General features: G+C 46.8%; 1 protein-coding gene across 1 annotated transcript in view; it reads left to right on the top strand.

Moving 5' to 3' along the window:
* LOC138765517 (immunoglobulin mu heavy chain-like) overlaps window positions 1–22177 on the top strand; it is a 39142-nt gene that overhangs the window by 6444 nt on the left and 10521 nt on the right. Inside the window, exons 5-8 of the mRNA XM_069942546.1 lie at window positions 8–322; window positions 1235–1537; window positions 4406–4705; window positions 4791–5108. Of these exons, the coding sequence (XP_069798647.1) occupies window positions 8–322; window positions 1235–1537; window positions 4406–4705; window positions 4791–5108 (1236 nt within the window). The remainder of the gene's footprint in view (window positions 1–7; window positions 323–1234; window positions 1538–4405; window positions 4706–4790; window positions 5109–22177) is intronic.

Below are 22177 nucleotides of genomic sequence, written 5' to 3'. Positions count from 1 at the left end.
TTTTCAGAGGTTGAGTCATTACCGTCAGTCTTCATCGCCCCTCCCTGCCACAGAGAATCTGACCAAGTGGTCAGCCTCCTGTGTCTGGTCAAGGATTATCAGCCTGAGAGCATCATCCAGAAATGGTCCACTGCCAGTGGGGACATCACCAACGGAATCAAGAAATATCCAGCAGTGTTGGGGCAGAATGCAAAGTACACAATGAGCAGCTTGCTCCGAGTCCCTGCGGCGGATTGGAAAAGCAACAATATCTACTACTGCAAGGCAGGGTACAAGTCAACCGAGTTCGTGACAGCAAGCACAAAACCAATATTCGCTGAAAGTTAGTATGAGATTTGATTTGCTATTTGAAACTACATTACTGTCGAGAGATAAAACTAGAGCAGGAACCTTTGTCAAAAAATGTTCAAGGATGTCCATTCATTCCTTTACTCATTTCTTCCATTCCTACAAGCCAGTGCTGCTGTAGCGCACAAAAAAGGCAGAGAGAAATTAGGTGGAAATAGACGGAGAATGAGGCAGTTTCCTCCAGTCAATGAAACTGAATTTTGGTGGAATGTACAGGAAATAATCTGTGCTGAACAGCCTCCATTGTATCCACTCATTTATCTAATTTCAGAAGACTCTGCACCATCCCCACCACCTGGCCCAAGCATCACCCCCCAGATTAGCTCCTCCACACGGAACCAGACAGACATTAGTCACTGTTCCTGCAAAACTCACACTCCTTGTGAAGGGAACTGAAGAATCAACATCCCCCACTCACCTTTATCCATCACCTCTAAGATGTGAGCAAATCATTGCCATTAAAACCAAATAATTTCCTCTTGTCCATCTGTTCTTCTTTTTGATTGTCCTCAATATTGTGCTTCCCTAATGTCCTGTTCTACCCCATCTGCTCATATCCACAGGATCTGGAGTCAGCCATTCCACCAAACAATCAGATCACCAATAGTCTGCCCACACAGGCCACTTCCTCGTTCAACCCCCTCAACACTGCAGTGTGGGACATAATGCTGGGGAGGCCTGTGTTGTACACCTTGATCTCCCAATCACAGCTCTACCCAACATCTCACGATAGGATCCATCCTACGACAGGCCATCTGTAATGATCAGATTTGTAGAGTGGGCTGCTGTTGGGGCATTTGCAAATGGAGTTGGGGAATGGAGTCCACCTACACTGTGGCCAGTTATGCCATCAGTAATATTGCATTAACATTGCATTGTTTTACAGCTCAATCTCCAAAGCTCATGCCTCTTGTTCCATCCCCGGAGGTTCTCAGCAATCAAACAACTGCTATCCTAGGCTGTGTGATATCTGGATTCTCACCTGACAAGATTCAGGTGACCTGGAAAAAAGGCAAATCAGAGCAAGTGGGCACTCTTCTCCCTTCCATGAAAACTGATGGTGGATTTGAAACTGTTGCCTACCTGACCTTGTCTGTGGATGAATGGACCAGCGAACAAGAATATTCTTGTGAAGTGACCCATAAACCTTCCAGCTTCAGTGAGAAGATCGTCATGAGATATCAGGGGGGTGAGTGGTGTCTGAAGGAGAATTAATTTACTTACAGTATTCAACTAGCTGACCTCCACTCAATTCATGTCCCCGATGGGAGTCCTGTTGAGTGAGGTGTGATATTTATTCCCTCTACATTTCAATCCAACCCTTTCCGTCACTAATTTTAACCCAATCTGTTGTACAGCAAAAGTGAAAGTTTAAGTCTCCTGTGCACTTACTCCCACATAATTCTTGTGGTTACTGTGTGGAGTGAAAGGGAAATGGGACATCAAGCAAGATGTGTCCCAACCGATAGACCATGTGGAGAAGATCTCCACCTTCACTTTTCACTTTGCAGTCTCAGTTTCTGGAAAAATAGCTCCAGCCGAGTGAATGAATCTCCACAGTCTATCTCCACAGTATCCCAGGAATCTCCCTGGCACGTCATCCACTCACAAAGATGGATTATTATTCTGTTGGCCAACCCCTCAGAAACACTGGGATTAGAACTTGGGACAACAGGTCATCATTGGTTTTCATTATCTCATCCCTAAAAGATGGTGAATGCAGAGAATAGAGGTCGGGACTGTGTGGAGCTACTTCCTTTCTCAGTGCAGCCAGTAGAGGAGAGAATATCTAATGGTTAAATCTATGCATCTTCCATTTTCAGATAAAAACTGTCCCAGCTGTTCGACGTGTGTGCCGATATTCTTCCAGCAGACTAATGTCAATGTGACATTCTCTGATGGTACCACCCGACCGTATCATTGTTCACAAGGAAAGTGTCAAATAAAGTGATTGGCTGCATGTGGAATTCGTCAGTGAATTTTATTACAATCCATTTTCTGGATTCAAATCTATCCCACCATATCCACTGAGATCAAAGTGCAGCAGAGAACAAGGCATCAATTCAAGCTGCCCCATCCCCACTCCACACCTCACATGTACACTCATTCATTTGTGGACATTGCTGGTTCAGTGTGATTCAGATCCCAGCCCCACTTCCCTTCACCACCTTCTTTCCAGGTCAGCAAGAACCAGAAACTACATCTCAGCCAGTGGCTTGGGGAGGAGGTGCTGAAGATATACAGGGGTGAAATGTCACCTTGGCTCAGTTACAGAATGTGACAACCTGTAAGAAAAGGGGCCTGTGACAAATCAGTGAGACAAACCACAGGACCCCACCAGTGACCTGACCAAACTCACGCGCTTGGTGTGAAAGGGATGGACAGCAAACATTGGAAGCATTTTGTTCACTCACTTCCTGGACACTGAACTCAGTCCAAGAGAGAAACTCAGTGATCACAAGGAATGCCACTGAGGGGAGTGTGTGGGTGTAATCACCCAAAGGTTAATAGAATAATATCAGCACTTTGCAAAAAGGAAAGCTATCTTGACACTGTGAGGACTTATGAGGGGGAACTGCCTCTCACCAGAGATGGCTGAGCATTGGATTTTGTCATTGATATGGGATGGCACTGAACAACAAACAAACGTTCAACAACATCACTGTACTGATTAAACCAATATTCTGAAAGAAATAACCCTGACACCACACACCTCACTTTACAAACTTCAGACCACACACTGCGAGAAATCTTATCTGGACTAACACCAGGTACCTGTCATATGTTTTTAAATTGCTCAACACTTGTTAAAAGAAAGATGGGTTGAGCAAGAGATAACATCATATGTCATCAAATGAAATGTGTCCTGCCAGACAGGCACAGAGTTCATTATATCTGCTCTAAATACCATAGAGGAATTTACGCTGAATGTCGTGAAGGTTTCAACCCTGACACAAACATAATCACCCTCCTTGAAAAGTGTTTGAAAGCAAACACAGCCCTCGTGGACCAAAGTGACTGATTGTGTAAATGGTGAACTGCAGTTTAACTGATGTGACGATGGTGCTTGAGGAGACCAGTGGCTTTGCAGAAAACAGGAAACAAACGATTCTAAAATGAAACGGGGAAACTACATCTGTTCCAAAAATTTCCCAAAGTGCAGCATGAGGGAGATTTCTGTTATTCTCCAGATTTATGGTTTGCTCTGTTGTTGCTGGAGAGCAAGTTGTCCACATCTTTCTTTCAAATAGTTATTTTCAAATATTAAAACACCGCACCACTTCACTGGAGCACACTCACAGAAAACTGATTCAAACCCAGATGTCAGGTGCCCCCAAAGCTCCGTCACAGAGGAATCATATTCATTCACAATTTCATGTCCCTCATTGATCGCTCTTGAACTGAGGGTTTTGCTGGACCAGGGCTTGGCCATGTAACTGCAGGTCTGGAGTCACATGCAACCAGACCAGGTATAGATGACAGATTTCTTCTGGTGATGAACAACAGTGGACCAGATGGGTTTTATAACAGCACAAATACTTTATAATCCCCACCACCAAAGAGAGTGTTTTATTCCAGGATGCATTTATTAACTGAATACAAACTGAGGGAATCCCAGCCTCAGTCCAGAGAAAAGGATTCTCATTGATTCACAATGCTCAGTGGAGGTAACTCATTCCACAGGGGCTCCATGTGAAGAAGATATTGAATTGTCTCTGATGAGAAATATGCCCACTTCCCTCTCTTCTGGCTTCCCACAAACCTGTGACTGGCTTTGCAGCATCAAAATGTTGTTCAGCCTCTCACCTCCCATCGAGTCCCTGCTCTGAACCTTGTGGTCACAGTTGTGGGGAAGGCGATTAAACCCATTTGGCAGGTCCTTTATACTGAGTTTATTTTCCCAGCCAACATTTGCAGCACACCTTTCCACCCTTGCGAGTTTCTGTTACCTTGTTTCCAGTTCACTGCCACAATGCACTTGGATCTGCTTTGACTTTCCATCACAAAGAGAAAAGTTTCCACTACAATTCTGACATCTCCTCTTTCTGATCCACAGAATTGTTTGTCTCAATTCAAAATCCCTCCATTCAAGAGATATGGATCAACAAAACAGCTACTCTGGTGTGCACAGTCATCTCTGCTGATCCGAAGAAAGTCCACATCTCCTGGGAGGTGAACGGAGAGGATAAAAGTGATGCAGCTGTGACCCAACAGCCCAGAAGGAAAGGGTTCCAAAACACAATAATCAGCCGACTCCAGACCAGCGTGGAGGAGTGGTCCAGCGGGATGGAGTACATGTGTTCTGCCCAAGATCATTTATCCTCACCAGTCTCAGCATGGACAAAAAGCACCAAAGGTGGGTAAGAAATCACTGATTAAATAACAAACATCAGTGATGATGTGAGAAAGAGTCCAATGTTTTCTTTGTTCTTCTGTTCCAGTTGAGACAAAACCTCCTGTGGCCAGACTGCTGCCTCCACCATACGAAGAGGCTAAGCATAGGAATGTGGCTACCCTCGAGTGTGTGGTCTCGGGATTCTACCCAGACCACATTGATGTCACCTGGAAGAAAGGTCACTCCCTGATCTCCTCCAACACCAGCAGGACACAGACTGCTCTGGAGCAGGATGGGACTTTCAGTGCCAGCCACTTCCTGACGGTGAGTTCACAGGAGTGGAAGACAGGCTCAATCTTCAGCTGCACGGTGTCTCATCCCTCCTCCAACACCAGCATCACAAAGGAAGCGAGGAACCTCCAAGGTAAGGTCCCGACCCACTCCATTGTTGACATTGTTTGCTTTTTGCTATAAACTGTGCCAGACAGAAACATGGTGCAGACCTGTTATGGTTTGATGACTGAACGGATCCTCCAGAATCTTGGCCAGAGAAATAATTGCTTTCATAACTTGAGCACAATACAAACTATTTCACTGGCCAGGTGCCCTGGAGATCCCGGATATCCCTCTTCCAAATGGTCTCTCCTTCTGTCTTTGAATGTAATCTGGGCCTCTGGTCATGGCCTCAGCCGTGACTGAATCTGCATCAGGACAGCACTCTGCTCCAGCATGGGAAGAGTTAGCCTGGGCAATGTGGAAGCCTCTGCAGGACGGCTTGAACACAAAACGTTCTGAGAAAGCAGCAAGAGATTTCAGTTACACTTCATGGAGGCCAAATGCATTTTAACAGTTGTAATAAAGATCAACTATTTCTGATGCTGCTTGAATTTTAAAAATGTCAAGGAAAATTGCTGGAATATTTCTGAATTAAAATATTAGCTCTGCTTCCCTCTGCACAGGTGCAGCCTGAATTGTTTGGAATTTTCTGTTTTTGTTTTAATAAGTGGCTGGGAACAGCTTAAGTGTCCTTGAAACTGTCCAACTTACATCAGAGACAAATTTGTTCATTGATATTCCTGACAAGGGTTTACCCTGTCTGCTCAATTGGGGAAATCTCATTCCTCCATCAATGTAGATAAGTCTCGACTGATCTGATGCGACCAACGAATGATTTGCTGGAGATGAATATGAAATGTTGGTCTCACCAGTGATGCCCTATCCTTTGGGGAATGGTGAAATTGTAGCAACTGGTTTACAGCGTGTATTGAAGAATGAGAAAATGATCAGACATAGTCCAGTTGAAGTTCAGTAAAAGTCTTTTACTCAAACAGTCACGCGCAGATTTTGAAAACACCGTACGTTCCAAATAATATCATGACATCACTCGGAACCTCTTGAGCTGGTTCGATTAAGCCTCCAGTGAGCCTCTACAAAATAATAATTATGACATTTCTCCCAGCTGACTGTTCAGATACCAGCCCCTCAGTCACTTTAAGAAAACCTTCCTTCGAAGAGATCTGGATGAACAGGACGGCGACCATTCTATGTGAGGTGGTCCATGGTGATTTAGAGGGATTCAGGGTAACCTGGCAAGTGGATGGAAGTGAGAGAAAAGATGGGGTGAGAACTCAGGGTCCAAATAGGAACGGAGGTGAAGACATAATTATCAGCAGACTGACGGTGCCCGCTGCGGAGTGGGAGATAGGAACTGAGTACTCGTGCGTGGTGGAGGACAAGAGTTTGCCAACACCGGAGAAGAGGTCCATTAAGAAGGCCACAGGTACGTGAAGAGAGAGCTTGGTGTGATTCTGATCTAAGCAAGTAGAGGAATGATAATAAATACTGAGGTTTTGTCATTTACATTGTGTAATGTACAGAAGCAAAGCATATGTCACCATTCAGCAGTGTGGTTGTCTCAGGGAAAATTAGAGAGTAGAAGTAGGCCATTCAACCCTTCATTGCTGCTTAGCCATTCAATATGATCAAAGCAGATTATTCAAATTGCGCCCCCTATTCCTGACTTCTCTCCATGCCCCTTGAACTTTTACCCTTGGAACAATATCCAGCTCATCTTTGGATATATTTACTCACTGGGCTTCAACTGCTCTTTGTGGCAGAGAATTCCCTAGGTTCACCATTCTCCTTTCTATCATTCCTCCTCTCACACCATCTTCAGCTTGTCACCCTTGTTCCTGGATTCTGCCGCCATCAGGAACATTCTTCCAGTATCGATTCTGTCCAATCAGTTCAGAATGTTATAGTTTCCATGAGACTCCCCACATTCTTCTTTGCCTTGGAGAAGGTCTTCTCATGTTGGTCAGAGAATATTAAGGAGCAAAGGAAGACTGAAGCCTCCAGAGAAAACCAGTAAGACCCCAAATCACCACAGCAGCCTCATCCAAAACCAAACTCAGCTGCGGGGTGAGTTCCTGTGATGATGTCGAGGGAGAAGGATCTGCAGCTTTCAAACCCTGAGGGAGAGACTGAGTCAAGGCAGTGGGTGGAAGGGCAGGGAGGCTGAGGCACAGACTGAAGTTCAGCAGATCATTGAAGCAGAGGGGGAGATGGACCAAACAGCACAGGATGAGTCAAGTCCATGGTCTGACCCACTTTCTGTGGAGTCTCTGTGATCAGTGGCTTCCACTGATTAAACGAAACAGACAAACCTCTCTGGAAGCTTTAAAATGTGTCCGAGTCAAGGCTTCCACCCTGCACATCCCAACAATGAGTAGAAAGGGAAAAGGCTCCAGTGTCAGGTAAAGTGAAATCCCTCAAGATGTAGAAGTTGCCCATGTTGGTTTGAAAGCACAATGTGTGGGTTCAGCACAGAATTATTGAAAGATGCAACCTAACTGAGGTTCGTTCTGTTCCCAGGTGGAGTTGTGACTTCTCCTCACATCTTCCTCCTCCCCCCTTCATCAGAAGAGTTAGAGGGCGATCAGTCTGCAACCCTGATGTGCCTAGTCAAGAAGTTCTCTCCTGCAGACATCTACGTGGCCTGGATGGCCAACGACATCCTTCTGAAGACTGGCTACGTGAACCAGCCAGTGACCGAGGACCCCAGAAGTGGCTGGAACATGATGACCAGTCAGTTGAAGGTTTCTCCAGAGGAGTGGGATCATGGCACCACTTTCTCCTGCGTGGTGGGACATGAGTCGCTCACAACTAATCTGTTCAGAAGCATCAATAAATCTCACAGCAAACCCACCTCGGTCAATGTCTCACTTGTTCTCACTGATAGTTTTACCTCTTGTGCATAATACCTCACGATTCAATGGTTTTGTTAGTTTGATGAAAATTAACTGTCCAAGAAGATCATTTTACTTTCTATCATGATTAAGATCTGGACATTTCTGAACCATTGAGAACAAAATGAGACTCGAGGATTACATTAGCCACAAATTTCTCAGCATCTGTATGGCTTTACAGACATTGATCAGATTGAAACATGATCTGGGATCTCAAGATGTGTCAAATCAATGGATGTGTTCATGTATCATTTGGAAGTTCAATAAATGTAACTTGAAAATGTCATGATTCTGCGTGTGCTTTGCTGATGGGCTTTGAGAGGCAGGAAATGAATGATGTGGGATGTGCTGTGTGGAAAATGCACATTTTGGGAGAAATTGGTGTCTTTGGATCGATGATGTGCAAAACCTTCCATCATTGGGTAGCCTTGCACCATACCTGGACCCGCCGGAGACTAATGGACAGGGATGGATTGTGATTATGAGTCGATAACTCCATTATCATTGTGTCATGTGACTGTCAGGGTGACAGAATGTGAGCTGACAGATCATCGACTTTCCCAGTCCAATTGTCACAATGTTCTTGAAGCAAGACTTCACATAACCAATCGAATACGGTTGGATCTTCTGTATTTAATTGTTAGTTTAGTGATAAATATTGGCTCAGGGTCCTGGGGAACGCTCTTATTTTCTTCTTTTGGGCTCGTCATGAGATTATTGAGATTTATCTGAAAAAGCCCCTCTGTTCAAAGCCTAATTCTAGATAGAGGTTAGAATCCATCACCTTCAGTCCAAGAGGTGCCATTGCTAACCACTGAGCCACACGTGACAACTGTGTCCAACAGGGGTCCTCATTGTTTGAGGAATCCATGGCTGATGCTCACCATGTGTATAAATGTGAAATAAAATAAAGGGACTCTTCAATGTCAGGACCTGTTAACATAGAACATCGAACAATTCCACACAGTACAGGTCCTTCAGCTCTCAATGTTGTGCCGACTCATGTATTCCTTCCAAAAAAAAGTTCTAAACCCTCCTTACCCCAGAACCTTCTATTTTCCTTTCATCCATGTCCTTGCCTTGAGAGTCTTTTAAATGTCCCTAATGTTTCAGTCTCTACCACCATCCCTGGCAAGGTGTTCCAGACATCCACAACTCTCTGTGTAAAAAACACTTGCCCTTTATGTCTCCCCTAAACTTCCCTCCCTTAATTTTGTACATATGTCCTCTGGGGTTTCCTGATCCTGTCCTGGGAAATGGGTGCTAGCTTTCCACCCAATCTCTGCCTCTCATAATTTTGTAGACCTCTATCAATTCTCCTCTCATCCTTCTACACCCCAAAGTCAAAAGTCCCAGCTCTGCTAACCTTGCCTCAAGAGAATTGTTTTCCAAACCAGAAAGCTGTTCCATTCCAATGGCACAGTTAAACTCACTGAAAGGAAAAGTACCTCTGAAACCCAGCAAGGAATTGAGGGCTTTGGGTAACTGGCACAGTAGTGGAGTTGAGGTCAAAGTGGATCAGCCATGTTCAGGTTGACTGGCTGGGTGGACGTGAAGTGCTTGGTAGTTTACTCTTGCTCCTTTTTTCCATTGTTCTTCTCAGGAGAATGGAGATGGAGACGGAGAAAATTGCAAACAGAAGCAAAAATTGAAGTGGGAAGAAAATTGACTGAGAGAGAAATAGCGTGTGGAAGAATCAAAGAGGGAAAATAGAATGTGAGAGTAAAGCAGGATGAGGCTCACAGAGGGGGAACCTTCCCATGATTCACTGGGTTTATTCCCACTCTATGAGACCTCACTCCTCATTGTTATCCAGCACTAATCTTTTGTAGGTCTCATCATAACTTAGGAACATCAATGAACTTATTAAAGAGGCAATTAAAGTATCTGAGACAGGAATTTATTGAGAGGAGTTTTCTGAGGCGTTTGCAAATGTTTCTCATGAGAAACTGTTTGCCACATGTTGCAGCCTGAAGTCTGAGTGGCAGAAGGACAGGAGAAAGACTGAAGACACGATGGGTGGGAACTGAACCCAGCAGGAGATGATGATGTGCAGTGTCCTGTAATGACCTCAGTTGCTTCCGTAACCAATCATGGACATATTCATGACATGGCTGAAAGGATATAAAGGGTTACCAGCAGCAGAAGGTGATGGCATTGTAAGCCACGTGGACAAAACACACACACACACACACACACACACACACACACACACACACAAATTTCGATAGGTGATCGTGTACAGGTATTTTCAGTTTTGTTCCCTTCTCTTCATTGTTGTGTATTTATTATAAAAAACAATAAAAATGATTGAAAGAGAGGGAGGAGCAATCCCCAGTCACACTCCCCCTATTCCTTGCCCATTTATTTGTGAACAATGTTGGCTCACTGTCACTCAGCCCACTGACCCACTGCAGGACCAGATCATTTTTCTGGTCAGACTCCTGTTGGGAACTGGAAGCCCTCCTTCTCATCCAGAGCCTGACGGGCAGGAGATAATGCGGGTGGATGGGGGAGGGTGGCGAACCCTTTCACAAACCTGAACCTGCGGCAGGTTGGTGAGACTGAACACAGGGATCCAACTGGTTCTCTGTCTCCTCCTGTGCGTTTGGTTGAAACACTTGGCAGCAAAAGCAACAACTGTGTCATTTTCATTCCAATCAGTGAATTCAGTCAAGTGCAGAAATTGGCAAAGTGTTTGTTTAAATTCTGCCAAAAGGTGAATATAATTAGCCATTGGAATAGGATCAGCATTCTCTAACAATAAGGGGAATAGTCCCAACACTGCCAGGCTTTCTGATGGTGACCTTACCTGGGGCACTGGACACTGTGACTGTGTCTCGGTGTCACGACTGCAGGACAGGGCTGAACACCTTGCAATTCTTCATATCAGGGCACTGCTGATTGAAGCCACATTCTCAAATCATTGGCCAAACTGACTAATCTCTAATTACAGTGGGTAACAGTCCTCTATTTCTACAATAAATTTTGAAAGAAATTGACTTTGAAGTTGTTCAGGTTAATTTGGAAAGAAACAGAACTGTACTTATTTCGTGCTGAAAAAAGGGTTCTGAGAAGCAGCTCCTCTGCAGTGAAAATCGGCTCACTTGGAGTCAAAGATGTTGTTCCCTGTGTGACAGAATATATAGATAGTTTTTGGGAGATAAATTGGGAAAGGTTTGTTTGAGTAGGTCACATACAAACACTTTAAAACAGATCTTATTTAAAATACTGGAGCTCTGCCATTTGCTAGACATGTCAGGGCCAACAGTCTTTGCAAGAGATTCAGAGAGTGCCCAAGAGACTTGACGAATGGATTGTTGTTTACAAAAATGCAACAAATGAAAGATCTTGTCGGTCGCCTTCTGTCTGGAAGAGAACTTACTGGTCTAAGTGGGTCATGTGGTTTTGCAAGCAGAGAGAGTAAAACAGACTTTCTCTCAGAAAGAGAGAGAGACAAAGATTACTTCTCCAGTATTACACCCAGCAACAGCAGCTGGGACTGGAACAGGACAAGCTTGCAAGCTTGTGGAAAACCCCATGTGAAAGATGGGTTGTAAGTGCTTGATTTAGCCTGGTCAAAGCCCTTGTGGTTCATACAAGAGGAGAGGACTGGCTCTCTAATGTTCCACTTGCAAGAAGAGAAAGGAAAAGGCACTCTGTGGTGACCTGAAAGAAAGACGTTATCATTTGGAGAACCCTGAAGGGGGCAAGTTTTGTCAGAGAGACAGTGAGGTGGCTGGGCATCTGGAGAAACCTGAAGGGGGTGTAGCCCATCGAATGACTCAAAGACTTGTTGACTTTATTAACAAGGCTTTTATTAACAAAAGACTGGAGCGTAGTACATTGAGGTCGACCAGTCCAGACTGACCTGGGTCTGGTTAGGAGCAGCCCTTTATGACCTGCCAGTAGACGTGGCTCCGGCTCTCAGCCAATCACTATTACTATATGTAAATATATACATTGGTGATAGTATCCTGTATTATCATATTCACCCCTTCTTGAGGAACTGACCTCGGAGTGAATAAAAGAAAAAGTGGAAAGTATATCATGCAGTGTTCACGGGCTGTAACAGTCGGGAGGCCTGATTGTTCACATGATCACCGGGATCGGGGTAGCTGGCAGAATATCATTGCTGGAGACCCCGGGTGTGGGTGCAGTTTCGCCTAGTACACAGACGTCGTTGGCTGAGGACTGGTCCAATCTGCTGCCGTTGTCATCTGCGAGGTGCTGCTGGTCCCACTGTCCCTGCATGTAACCTAGGGGAGGATTGAATGGAGGTTGGGGTTGGAACGTGACAATGTTAGACCTGGCTTGGGTCAGGTCCCTTATCCAAACCGTGTCCTCCCGCCCTTCCGGGTACTCGATATAGGCATAGTGCGGGTTCACATGTTACAGCGTTACCTGGTGGACTAGAGGGTTGTTTTCGAGTAGCGGACATGAGTTCTCAGCAGGACAGGTTCAGGGACCGTCAGCCATGCTGGTGCAGTTGTTCCCGGTTCCGACTTCCGCGGGAACGAGAATATACATTCGTGCGGAGTAGCGTTGGTGGTAGTGCATAACAGGGACCTGATGGAGTGTAGGGCATTTGGGAGGACATTCTGCCTTTGGACCAGAGGGAAAGCGTGACTGCTTTCCAGACGGTGGCATTCTCCCATTCGACCTGTCCATTACTATGTGGGTTGCAGCTCGTGGTCCTGCTCGATGCTCCAGGAGGTACTGCCTCAGCTCCGCACTCATAAACGCGGACCCCCCAGTCACTATGGATGTAACTGGAGTACCCGAAAATGGCGAAGATGCTGTGGAATGCATTTATGACTGAAGAGGCAATCACGTCTGGGCAGGGAATAGCGAACAGGAAGCAGGAGAACTCATGTATCACTGTGAGAATGTAGGTGTTACGGTTCATCGACAGTAGGGGCCCTTTGAAGTCCACTCTGAGATGTTCGAAGATCTGGGTGGTTTGAATGACCTGGGTCTTCTCGGGCCAGAAGAAATTGGGCTTGCACTCAGTGCATACTGGGCAGGCTCGGGTCATGGAGCAGATCTCCTCGACCATATAAGGCAGGTTGTGGGCCTTTACAAAGTGGGCAGACCTGGTGACCTCTGGGAGACAGAGCTCCTCGTGGATCTATTCAGCCTGTCCAGTTGTACACTGGCACATGTCCCATGGGAAAGGACGTCAGCGGGTCATTGAGTTTGCCAGGCCTGTGCTGAATGTCGTAGTTGAAGATAGAGAGTTTGATTCTCCATCTGGGAATCTTGTCATGTTTGATCTTACTCCGCTGCTGCCACTAAATATAAATGAGACTGCGCGTTGGTCGGTCAGGAGTGTAAAGCGCCTGCCAGCGAGGTAGTATCTCCAACAACATACGACCTCTCTGCTGGCCTGGGCCTCTTGCTCAACAGATTAGTGTTGGCTTTCTGGGCCTGCAGGGTCCTAGAAAAGAAGGTGACAGGCTTATCGGCCTAGTTTAAGGTGGCTGCCAATGCAAAGTCAGACGCATTGGTCTCCACCTGGAAGGATATGTCTACTGCGAACAGAGTGACCACGGTGATATCCGACTTGATGCGGTCAAAAGACAGTCTGGCTTCCGCTGACAAGGGGAAGGAGGTGGACTTAATTAGGCCGTGCCTTGTCAGGGTACTGTGGGACTCATTGAGCATAATAAGAAAAAAAAACCCAGGCAGCATTTGAGTACCTTCTGGGTTTGGGGAGGTAGAAGGTCCATGAGCCTTGATTTGAGTCAACAAGTCTTCGAGTCATTTGACGCGCTACGATTTTATTGACAAAAGACTGGAGCGTAGTACATTGAGGTCGACCAGTCCAGAGCAGCCCTTTATGACCTGCCAGTAGGTGTGGCTCCGGCTCTCAGCCAATCACTTTCTGTAAAAATATAGAAAAATATACATTGGTGATTGTATCCTGTACTGTCACAGGGGATAAGTTTCATCAGCGAGACACTGAGGTGGCTGGTGTCCATCGTACAACAAATGTCTCTCTGAAAACCGACAAGAACCTCACCTTTCAAGCACCAAAGCCTGGTGAACTTCATAAATGTTAAATTCTGTGCACAGTATAAGAATTGCCTGCAATCAGTGAACTTGGAGGAATGAGAAGTGAGATTGGACTGAGAACCAGAGAACTTACACACACATTACATACACGTGCGCTTAGAATTAGAAGGGGGTTAAGTTAGGTTAAGTAAGTCAATAGCGATAAGTTAAAGTTTTCTTCTATTTTCATGTTTCAAAATAATTAAAAGCAAGGTTTGTTTAAGTAACCATTTCTCTTGGTGAATATCTATTGCGATTGAAAGTGCAGCGCTGGCCATCTGAAAGGGAAAGCTGCAAGGGAGGTGCCTCGGAGCACACTCTGGCTCCTGTCCCTTCGGGCTGTCAGGGTTGGGGCGGCAGGCTGTCAGAGGTGGGGTGGTCTACAGGGTTTGGGGTGGGCAGCGCAGACTGTCAGCGCTGGGGTGGCCGGCGTGGGCTGTTGCCATACTGATCCCACTTATGAGGGACAGATTAACTTGTTGCTTTCCAATGCAGACACCGAGCACCAAATGTTTGTTGAGAATCTGCCGACAGCCAAGTCAAACCTTCAGTGCTCTGAGAGGAATCAGACCGGCAGAGAGTTTGAACTAGCAGAGGCATTAGGAAAAATATATGGTACAGAAGAATTTACACATGAACCAGTTAGCAAAAGACATCACGGTGGCAAATAAAAACCCAGCTAGTTTATCAAAGAGAAATGCAAACACTAAATATAATGAATATCTAAAACAAAGAACAGGACAGCACAGAAATAGCCCATTTGGCCACAATGTGTGCACCAAACATTACCGTCCAATTAAACTAGCCCCATGTCGGTCCCCAGACTGATCCCACTGCTCTGCTCTCTCCCCATAGCCACATGTTGGTCCCCACACTGATCCCACTGCTCTGCCCACACCGGCCGCCCCACAGTGTTGGGACTGATTAAGGGCTGTGGGGAGAGCACTCAAGGTTTGGCGTGGCTGTGGGCAGATTATCAACAAACATTTGGTGTTCGGTGCCTGCATTGGAAAGCAACAAATTAATCTGTCCCACATAAGTGGGATCAGTATAGGGACAGCCCATACTGGCAGGCCCAACCACTACAGCCCGCACCGGCCAATCCAACCACTAAAGCCCGCGCCGTCCTCCCCAACCACTACAGCCCTACAACCCCTACAGCCCGCGTTGGTCATCTCAACCCTGACTGACCGCGCCGGTCACCTCAACCCTGACTGACCGTGCTGGCTGCCCCAGCACTGACAGCCCATGCCCACTGCCCCTGCCCTGACGTCCTGTGCCAGCGGGCAGGGCAGCAGCGAGGGGAGCTGTCAAGCGCTCACCAGCATATTGTCATCCCCTCAGCATTCGCTTTCAGGCGGCTGCATTCAGGTGCCGGGGGTCCTCAGTACTCCGGCGACTATCCCTCCTGGAGGAGGGTTACAAAGTTTGCCTCACATCCACCTCCTGTGCTTTCAAGTGGCCTCCTGACAGACACATATGGGCATAATATGTGGCTTTACATAGGGGGATTTTGGCAACCTAAAAGTGCCTTTAGTCTCCAGTATGAGTCTTATTGTGATGGGGCAATGAATAACCATCAAGTAGCTGATTTAAATTTCAAATTTAAATTTAGAGATTTTTCTTTGGCTTGGCTTCGCGGACGAAGATTTATGGAGGGGGTAAAAAGTCCACGTCAGCTGCAGGCTCGTTTGTGGCTGACAAGTCCGATGCGGGACAGGCAGACAGGATTGCAGCGGTTGCAAGGGAAAATTGGTTGGTTGGGGTTGGGTGTTGGGTTTTTCCTCCTTTGCCTTTTGTCAGTGAGGTGGGCTCTGCGGTCTTCTTCAAAGGAGGTTGCTGCCCGCCAAACTGTGAGGCGCCAAGATGCACGGTTTGAGGCATTATCAGCCCACTGGCGGTGGTCAATGTGGCAGGCACCAAGAGATTTCTTTAGGCAGTCCTTGTACCTTTTCTTTGGTGCACCTCTGTCACGATGGCCAGTGGAGAGCTCGCCATATAACACGATCTTGGGAAGGCGATGGTCCTCCATTCTGGAGACGTGACCCATCCAGCGCAGCTGGATCTTCAGCAGCGTGGACTCGATGCTGTCGACCTCTGCCATCTCGAGTACTTCGACGTTAGGGGTGTAAGCGCTCCAATGGATGTTGAGGATGGAGCGGAGACAACGCTGGTGAAAGCGTTCTAGGAGCCATAGGTGGTGCCGGTAGAGGACCCATGATTCGGAGCCGAACAGGAGTGTGGGTATGACAACGGCTCTGTATACGCTTATCTTTGTGAGGTTTTTCAGTTGGTTGTTTTTCCAGACTCTTTTGTGTAGTCTTCCAAAGGCGCTATTTGCCTTGGCGAGTCTGTTGTCTATCTCATTGTCGATCCTTGCATCTGATGAAATGGTGCAGCCGAGATAGGTAAACTGGTTGACCGTTTTGAGTTTTGTGTGCCCGATGGAGATGTGGGGGGGCTGGTAGTCATGGTGGGGAGCTGGCTGATGGAGGACCTCAGTTTTCTTCAGGCTGACTTCCAGGCCAAACATTTTGGCAGTTTCCGCAAAGCAGGACGTCAAGCGCTGAAGAGCTGGCTCTGAATGGGCAACTAAAGCGGCATCATCTGCAAAGAGTAGTTCACGGACAAGTTTCTCTTGTGTCTTGGTGTGAGCTTGCAGGCGCCTCAGATTGAAGAGACTGCCATCCGTGCGGTACCGGATGTAAACAGCGTCTTCATTGTTGGGGTCTTTCATGGCTTGGTTCAGCATCATGCTGAAGAAGATTTAAAAGAGGGTTGGTGCGAGAACACAGCCTTGCTTCACGCCATTGTTAATGGAGAAGGGTTCAGAGAGCTCATTGCTGTATCTGACCCGACCTTGTTGGTTTTCGTGCAGTTGGATAATCATGTTGAGGAACTTTGGGGGACAACCGATGCGCTCTAGTATTTGCCAAAGCCCTTTCCTGCTCACGGTGTCGAAGGCTTTGGTGAGGTCAACAAAGGTGATGTAGAGTCCTTTGTTTTGTTCTCTGCACTTTTCTTGGAGCTGTCTGAGGGCAAAGACCATGTCAGTGGTTCCTCTGTTTGCGCGAAAGCCGCACTGTGATCCTGGGAGAATATTCTCGGCGACACTAGGTATTATTCTATTTAGTAGAATCCTAGCGAAGATTTTGCCTGCAATGGAGAGCAACGTGATTCCCCTGTAGTTTGAGCAGTCTGATTTCTCGCCTTTGTTTTTGTACAGGGTGATGATGGTGGCATCACGAAGATCCTGAGGCAGTTTACCTTGGTCCCAACAAAGCTTGAAAAACTCATGCAGTTTGGCATGCAGAGTTTTGCCGCCAGCCTTCCAGACTTCTGGGGGGATTCCATCCATACCTGCTGCTTTGCCACTTTTCAGTTGTTCGATTGCCTTATATGTCTCATCCAGGGTGGGAACCTCATCCAGCTCTTGCCTTAGGGGCTGTTGAGGGAGCTGGAGCAGGGCGGAATCTTGGACTGAGCGGTTGGCACTGAAAAGAGATTGGAAGTGTTCTGACCATCGGTTGAGGATGGAGATCTTGTCGCTGAGGAGGACTTTGCCGTCTGAGCTGCGCAGCGGGCTTTGGACTTGGGGTGAGGGGCCGTACACAGCCTTTAGAGCCTCGTAGAAACACCCGAAGTCGCCAATGTCCGCGCTGAGCTGTGTTCGTTTGGCGAGGCTAGTCCACCACTCATTTTGGATCTCCCGGAGTTTGCGCTGAAGATGGCTGCATGCGCGACGGAAGGCTTGTTTCTTCTCTGGACAGGACGGCTTTGTAAGGTGAGCCTGGTGGGCAGCTCGCTTCTTTGCCAGCAGCTCCTGGATTTCCTGGCTGTTTTCGTCAAACCAGTCCTTGTTTTTCCTGGAGGAGAAGCCCAGTACCTCTTCAGTGGATTGCAGTATGGTAGTCTTCAACTGATCCCAGAGGGTTTCAGGGGACGGGTCCGTGAGGCGGGTTGCAACGTCGAGCTTTGCTTTGAGGTTTGCCTGGAAGTTTCCTCTCGCTTCGTCTGACTGCAGGTTTCCAACATTGAACCTCTTTCTGGGGGCTTTATTGTTCCTGGGCTTTGGCTTGAAGTGAAGGTTGAGCTTGCAGCGAACCAGCCGGTGGTCAGTGTGGCATTCCGCGCTAGGCATGACCCTGGTGTGGAGCACATCTTGTTTGTCACTTTCTCGCACCAGGATGTAGTCCAGGAGGTGCCAGTGTTTGGATCGGGGATGCATCCAGGTGGTCTTAAGGCTGTCCCTCTGCTGAAAAAGGGTGTTTGTAATGACAAGTCGCTGTTCTGCGCAGAGCTCCAACAGGAGGCGCCCATTGTCGTTGCACTTGCCGACACCATGCTTGCCCAGGATTCCTGGCCAGGTTTCTGAGTCTTTGCCGACACGAGCGTTGAAGTCGCCCAGGATGACAACCTTGTCGGCTGTAGGGGTACGTTGGATGAGGTTGCGCAGGTCGGTGTAGAACTTGTTCTTTTCTGCTGGTTCCGCCTGGAGGGTTGGAGCATAGACACTGATGAGGGTGATGTGACGCTTGTTTTGAAGTGGGAGTCGCATGGACATGATTCGGTCCGAGAGGCCTGTCGGAAGGTTTTCGAGTTTGGAGGCAATGAAGCTCTTGACCATGAAGCCTACACCAGATAGGCGTCGTTCATCCAAAGGCTTGCCAGACCAGTAGAGTGTGTAGCCCGCGCCGCGTTCTCGGAGGCTGCCTACATCTGCCAGGCGGACTTCACTGAGAGCGGCTATGTCGATGTCAAGTCTGAGGAGTTCATGTGCAATGAGGGCAGACCGACGTTCAGGTCGGTGGCTGTCAGCCTTGTCTAGCATGGTTCTGATGTTCCAGCATGCTAGCCTGAGTTTGTGAGCATCTTTTGAGGGGGAGGACGTGGAGGGGGAGGACGTGGAGGGGGAGGACGTGGACCTGTCCTCGGGCCTGCGCAAAGGAGCTTTTAGGTGGAGTGCAGTGCGCGCAGTACTGGCCCCACCCTTTACACCCATGGTTCGTGTGCCGTGGCCAAGCAAGCTGGGACGTGGCAGCGAGGTCCTTGGGTCGTAGGTTTTATATCGGAGTGGCCTTCTCCTATGCAGGTTTCTTACCCGGGCTGGAGGGGCCTGCCTCCCCTCCTAGGTCGGTCCATACTGCCCGGACCGGGGCCGAGGCCGCCGCCTGCAAATTTAGAGATACAGCGCGATAAAAGGCCCTTTCAGCACCTGGACCTGTGCTGCTTGACTACACCCAATTGACCTACAATCTTTGGTACTTTTTTAAACTGTGGAAGGAAACCAGAGCACTGGGATGAAACCCACGCAGATACAGGGAGAACATACAAACTCCTTTTAGACCACGCGGGTTTTGAACCCTGGTCCCAATCTCTGCAGCTGTCAGAGCGTTACGCTAACTGTGCAACCCTGAAGTTCTTTGAGGATGTAATGAAAGCAATGGATCAAAGAGAATAGGTGGATGTTGGGGACTTGGGCTTCAAGAAGGCATTCAATAATGTGCCACAAAAAAGACACCCAGAGGATAAGGATGCTTGAAATTGGGGCATAAGATATTAGGATGCATAGAGGATTGGTTTCCCAAAAGAAAACAGAAGATTCAGATAAATGGGTGTTATCTATTGGCAGTTTGCAACAGGGGTTGATACTGGGCCCATGATATGCAAGAATAATTTAAGTAAGGGACCGAGTGCTCTGTATCAAAGCCTGTTGATGACACAAAATTGAGATATAGAGGCACACAGCACAGAAACAGGCCATTTCGGTCACAAGCCCTTGGCACCCAATTTACCCCCAATGAACCTACATCCCTGGTACATTTCAAAGAGTGGGTAGAAACTGGAGCCTCAGGAAAAAACCATGCAGACATGAGCAGAACTTGCAAACTCCTTACAGACAGCCCAGGATTTTAACCCCGGTCTCAATCGCTGGCACTCTAAAGGCAATGCGCTAACTGCTACGCTAACCATGTCGCCCATATGTACAGGAGAAAATTGTGGAAAGGATGCAGAGTCTGAAGAGAGAGAGAGACTAGTCAATGAGTGGAGAAGGGTCTGTCAGGTGGGACAAAGTTGTAAAATCTGAGGTCATTCACAGTGGAAGAAAATAATAGATCAGGTTATTTTTTTTAATGGTGAATATTTACCTTATGCTCTGATCCAGAGGGAGTTGGCAGTGATTGTGAATGAATCACAAAGGTTAATTTGCAGCTGCAAGAGGTAATGAAGAAGGGAAATGGGATGATGCGGGCCTTCACTTCCGGAGGGACTGAATTGAAGAGAGGTAGGATCTGCTGTAGCTGAACAGGGTTCAGGTGAAGCTGCACCTGGAGTTTGAGTCTCTGTATATGAAAAAGACTATACTGGATTGGAAGCGGTGGTTCATCAGGTTGATTCCATCAAAGAAAGGTTCAGCCTGTAAGGGGAGATTGAGTTGCTGGGACTATACTCACTGGAATTAAGAAGAATGAGAGGGGATCTTACAGAAAGGTAAAATTATGAAAGGGATTGATCAGATGTGGCAGGAAATTTATTTCCTCTAGTAGGGGGAGCCTAACCTCAACGTTCGGGGTAGTCAATTAAGATATAAGTGTGGATTAACTCCTTTTCTTTTAATATTCTATTTATAATTTTCTGAATTGAACAGTTATTGAGTTCAAGTTTTCTCGATCCCTTTCACACCGCCCCCACACCCCCCCCCCACCCTGCTATACCCTCTCCACATTTAACACTTAACCAACCACAGTTACACACAACAATCAAGATGTTCACAACAAAGGTATGTGTTTGTCACGTCGTGGCAGCCACTGAGGATTAACTCCTTTTTGCAGAGAGAATTGTGTTCACTGGAATTAAGAAAAATGAGAGGGGATCTTTTCGAAATGTGCAAAATTGTCAAAGGGATAGATAACAGTGGCAGGAAAGTTTTTCTTCTGGGAGGTGAAATTCGAACAGGGAACATATCATGAAGACTTGGGGGAATTGAAGAGAGAGAGATGATGAGGATCTGCTTTTCAGAGAGTGTAGCAAATCTGTGGAATTCCCTGTCCAAGGAAGATGTGGAGACCTACTCATTAGATATATTCTTTTTATGTTATTTTTATTGTTTTATCAGAAAAACAAAACAAATGTATAATAAATTGATCGCATGAGACTATTACACATTAAAGATTATAGCACATATTATGACAATAATATAAGCATATAACAATTTACAGTACGGAAACAGGCCATATTGGTCCTTCTAGTCTGCACCGATTTATGTGAAACTCCACTAGTTCCACCTATCTACTACCATGCCCATTACCCTCCAATCCCCTCACATCCATGTACTCATTTAGCCTCCTCTTAAATGACAAAATTAACCCTGCAGCAACTACTTTTCCAGTAGATCATTCCACTAAACCACCACTCTCTGAGTGAAGAAGCATCCTCTTATATTACTGTGGTGCGCTGATAGCCAGAATCAGACACACACAAAGGTAAAGACTGTACAACAGGCTTTAATCCACAAAGACTTCCACAGAGCCAGGCTGGCTCTAGCTGTAGCAACTCTGAGTGAGGCCTCGGGAGGCCGGCGCAGGCTTATATCCCGGAGGATGATTGACACCCGACTGGGTGGATCTTGATCCATTCAGGCCGACAGATTGATAGCCAGCCAGGTGTTGTCCTGTCCCCTCACACTTCTGCAGGTACAGAGGTTGCCCCTGCAGTAGGCCGGTGGTGTACCACCACAATTACTCCTAAAAATTTCCCCCCTAACCCTTAACTTATAACCCCTTGTTCCCATCTCCCCTACCCTCAGGGGAAAGAGCCTATTCACATCTACTCTATCTATTCCCTTCATAACTTTCAAAAACTCGATCAAATCCCCTCTCAACCTTCTACGCTCCAACGAATAAAGTCCCAGTCTACTCAATCTTTCTCCGTATTCAAGATACTCCAATCCAGGCAACATTTTTGTAAACCTTCTTTGCACCCTTTCTACCTTATTTATATTTCTATAAATAATTCTATAAATTCCTAGAATTTGGCAACCAGAACTGAACACAATACTCCACACTTGGCCTCACCAATGCCTTAAACAGTCTGAACATCACCTCCCAGCTCCTATATGGAGCTATGCTATGCTACCATATGCTATGATTTATAAAGGCCAGCATACCAAAAGCCTTCTTCACTACCC

The sequence above is a fragment of the Narcine bancroftii genome, chromosome 5, assembly GCF_036971445.1.
Source record: "Narcine bancroftii isolate sNarBan1 chromosome 5, sNarBan1.hap1, whole genome shotgun sequence".
Classification (NCBI taxonomy): domain Eukaryota; kingdom Metazoa; phylum Chordata; class Chondrichthyes; order Torpediniformes; family Narcinidae; genus Narcine; species Narcine bancroftii.
This window is presented reverse-complemented; position numbering and strand designations above follow the sequence as displayed.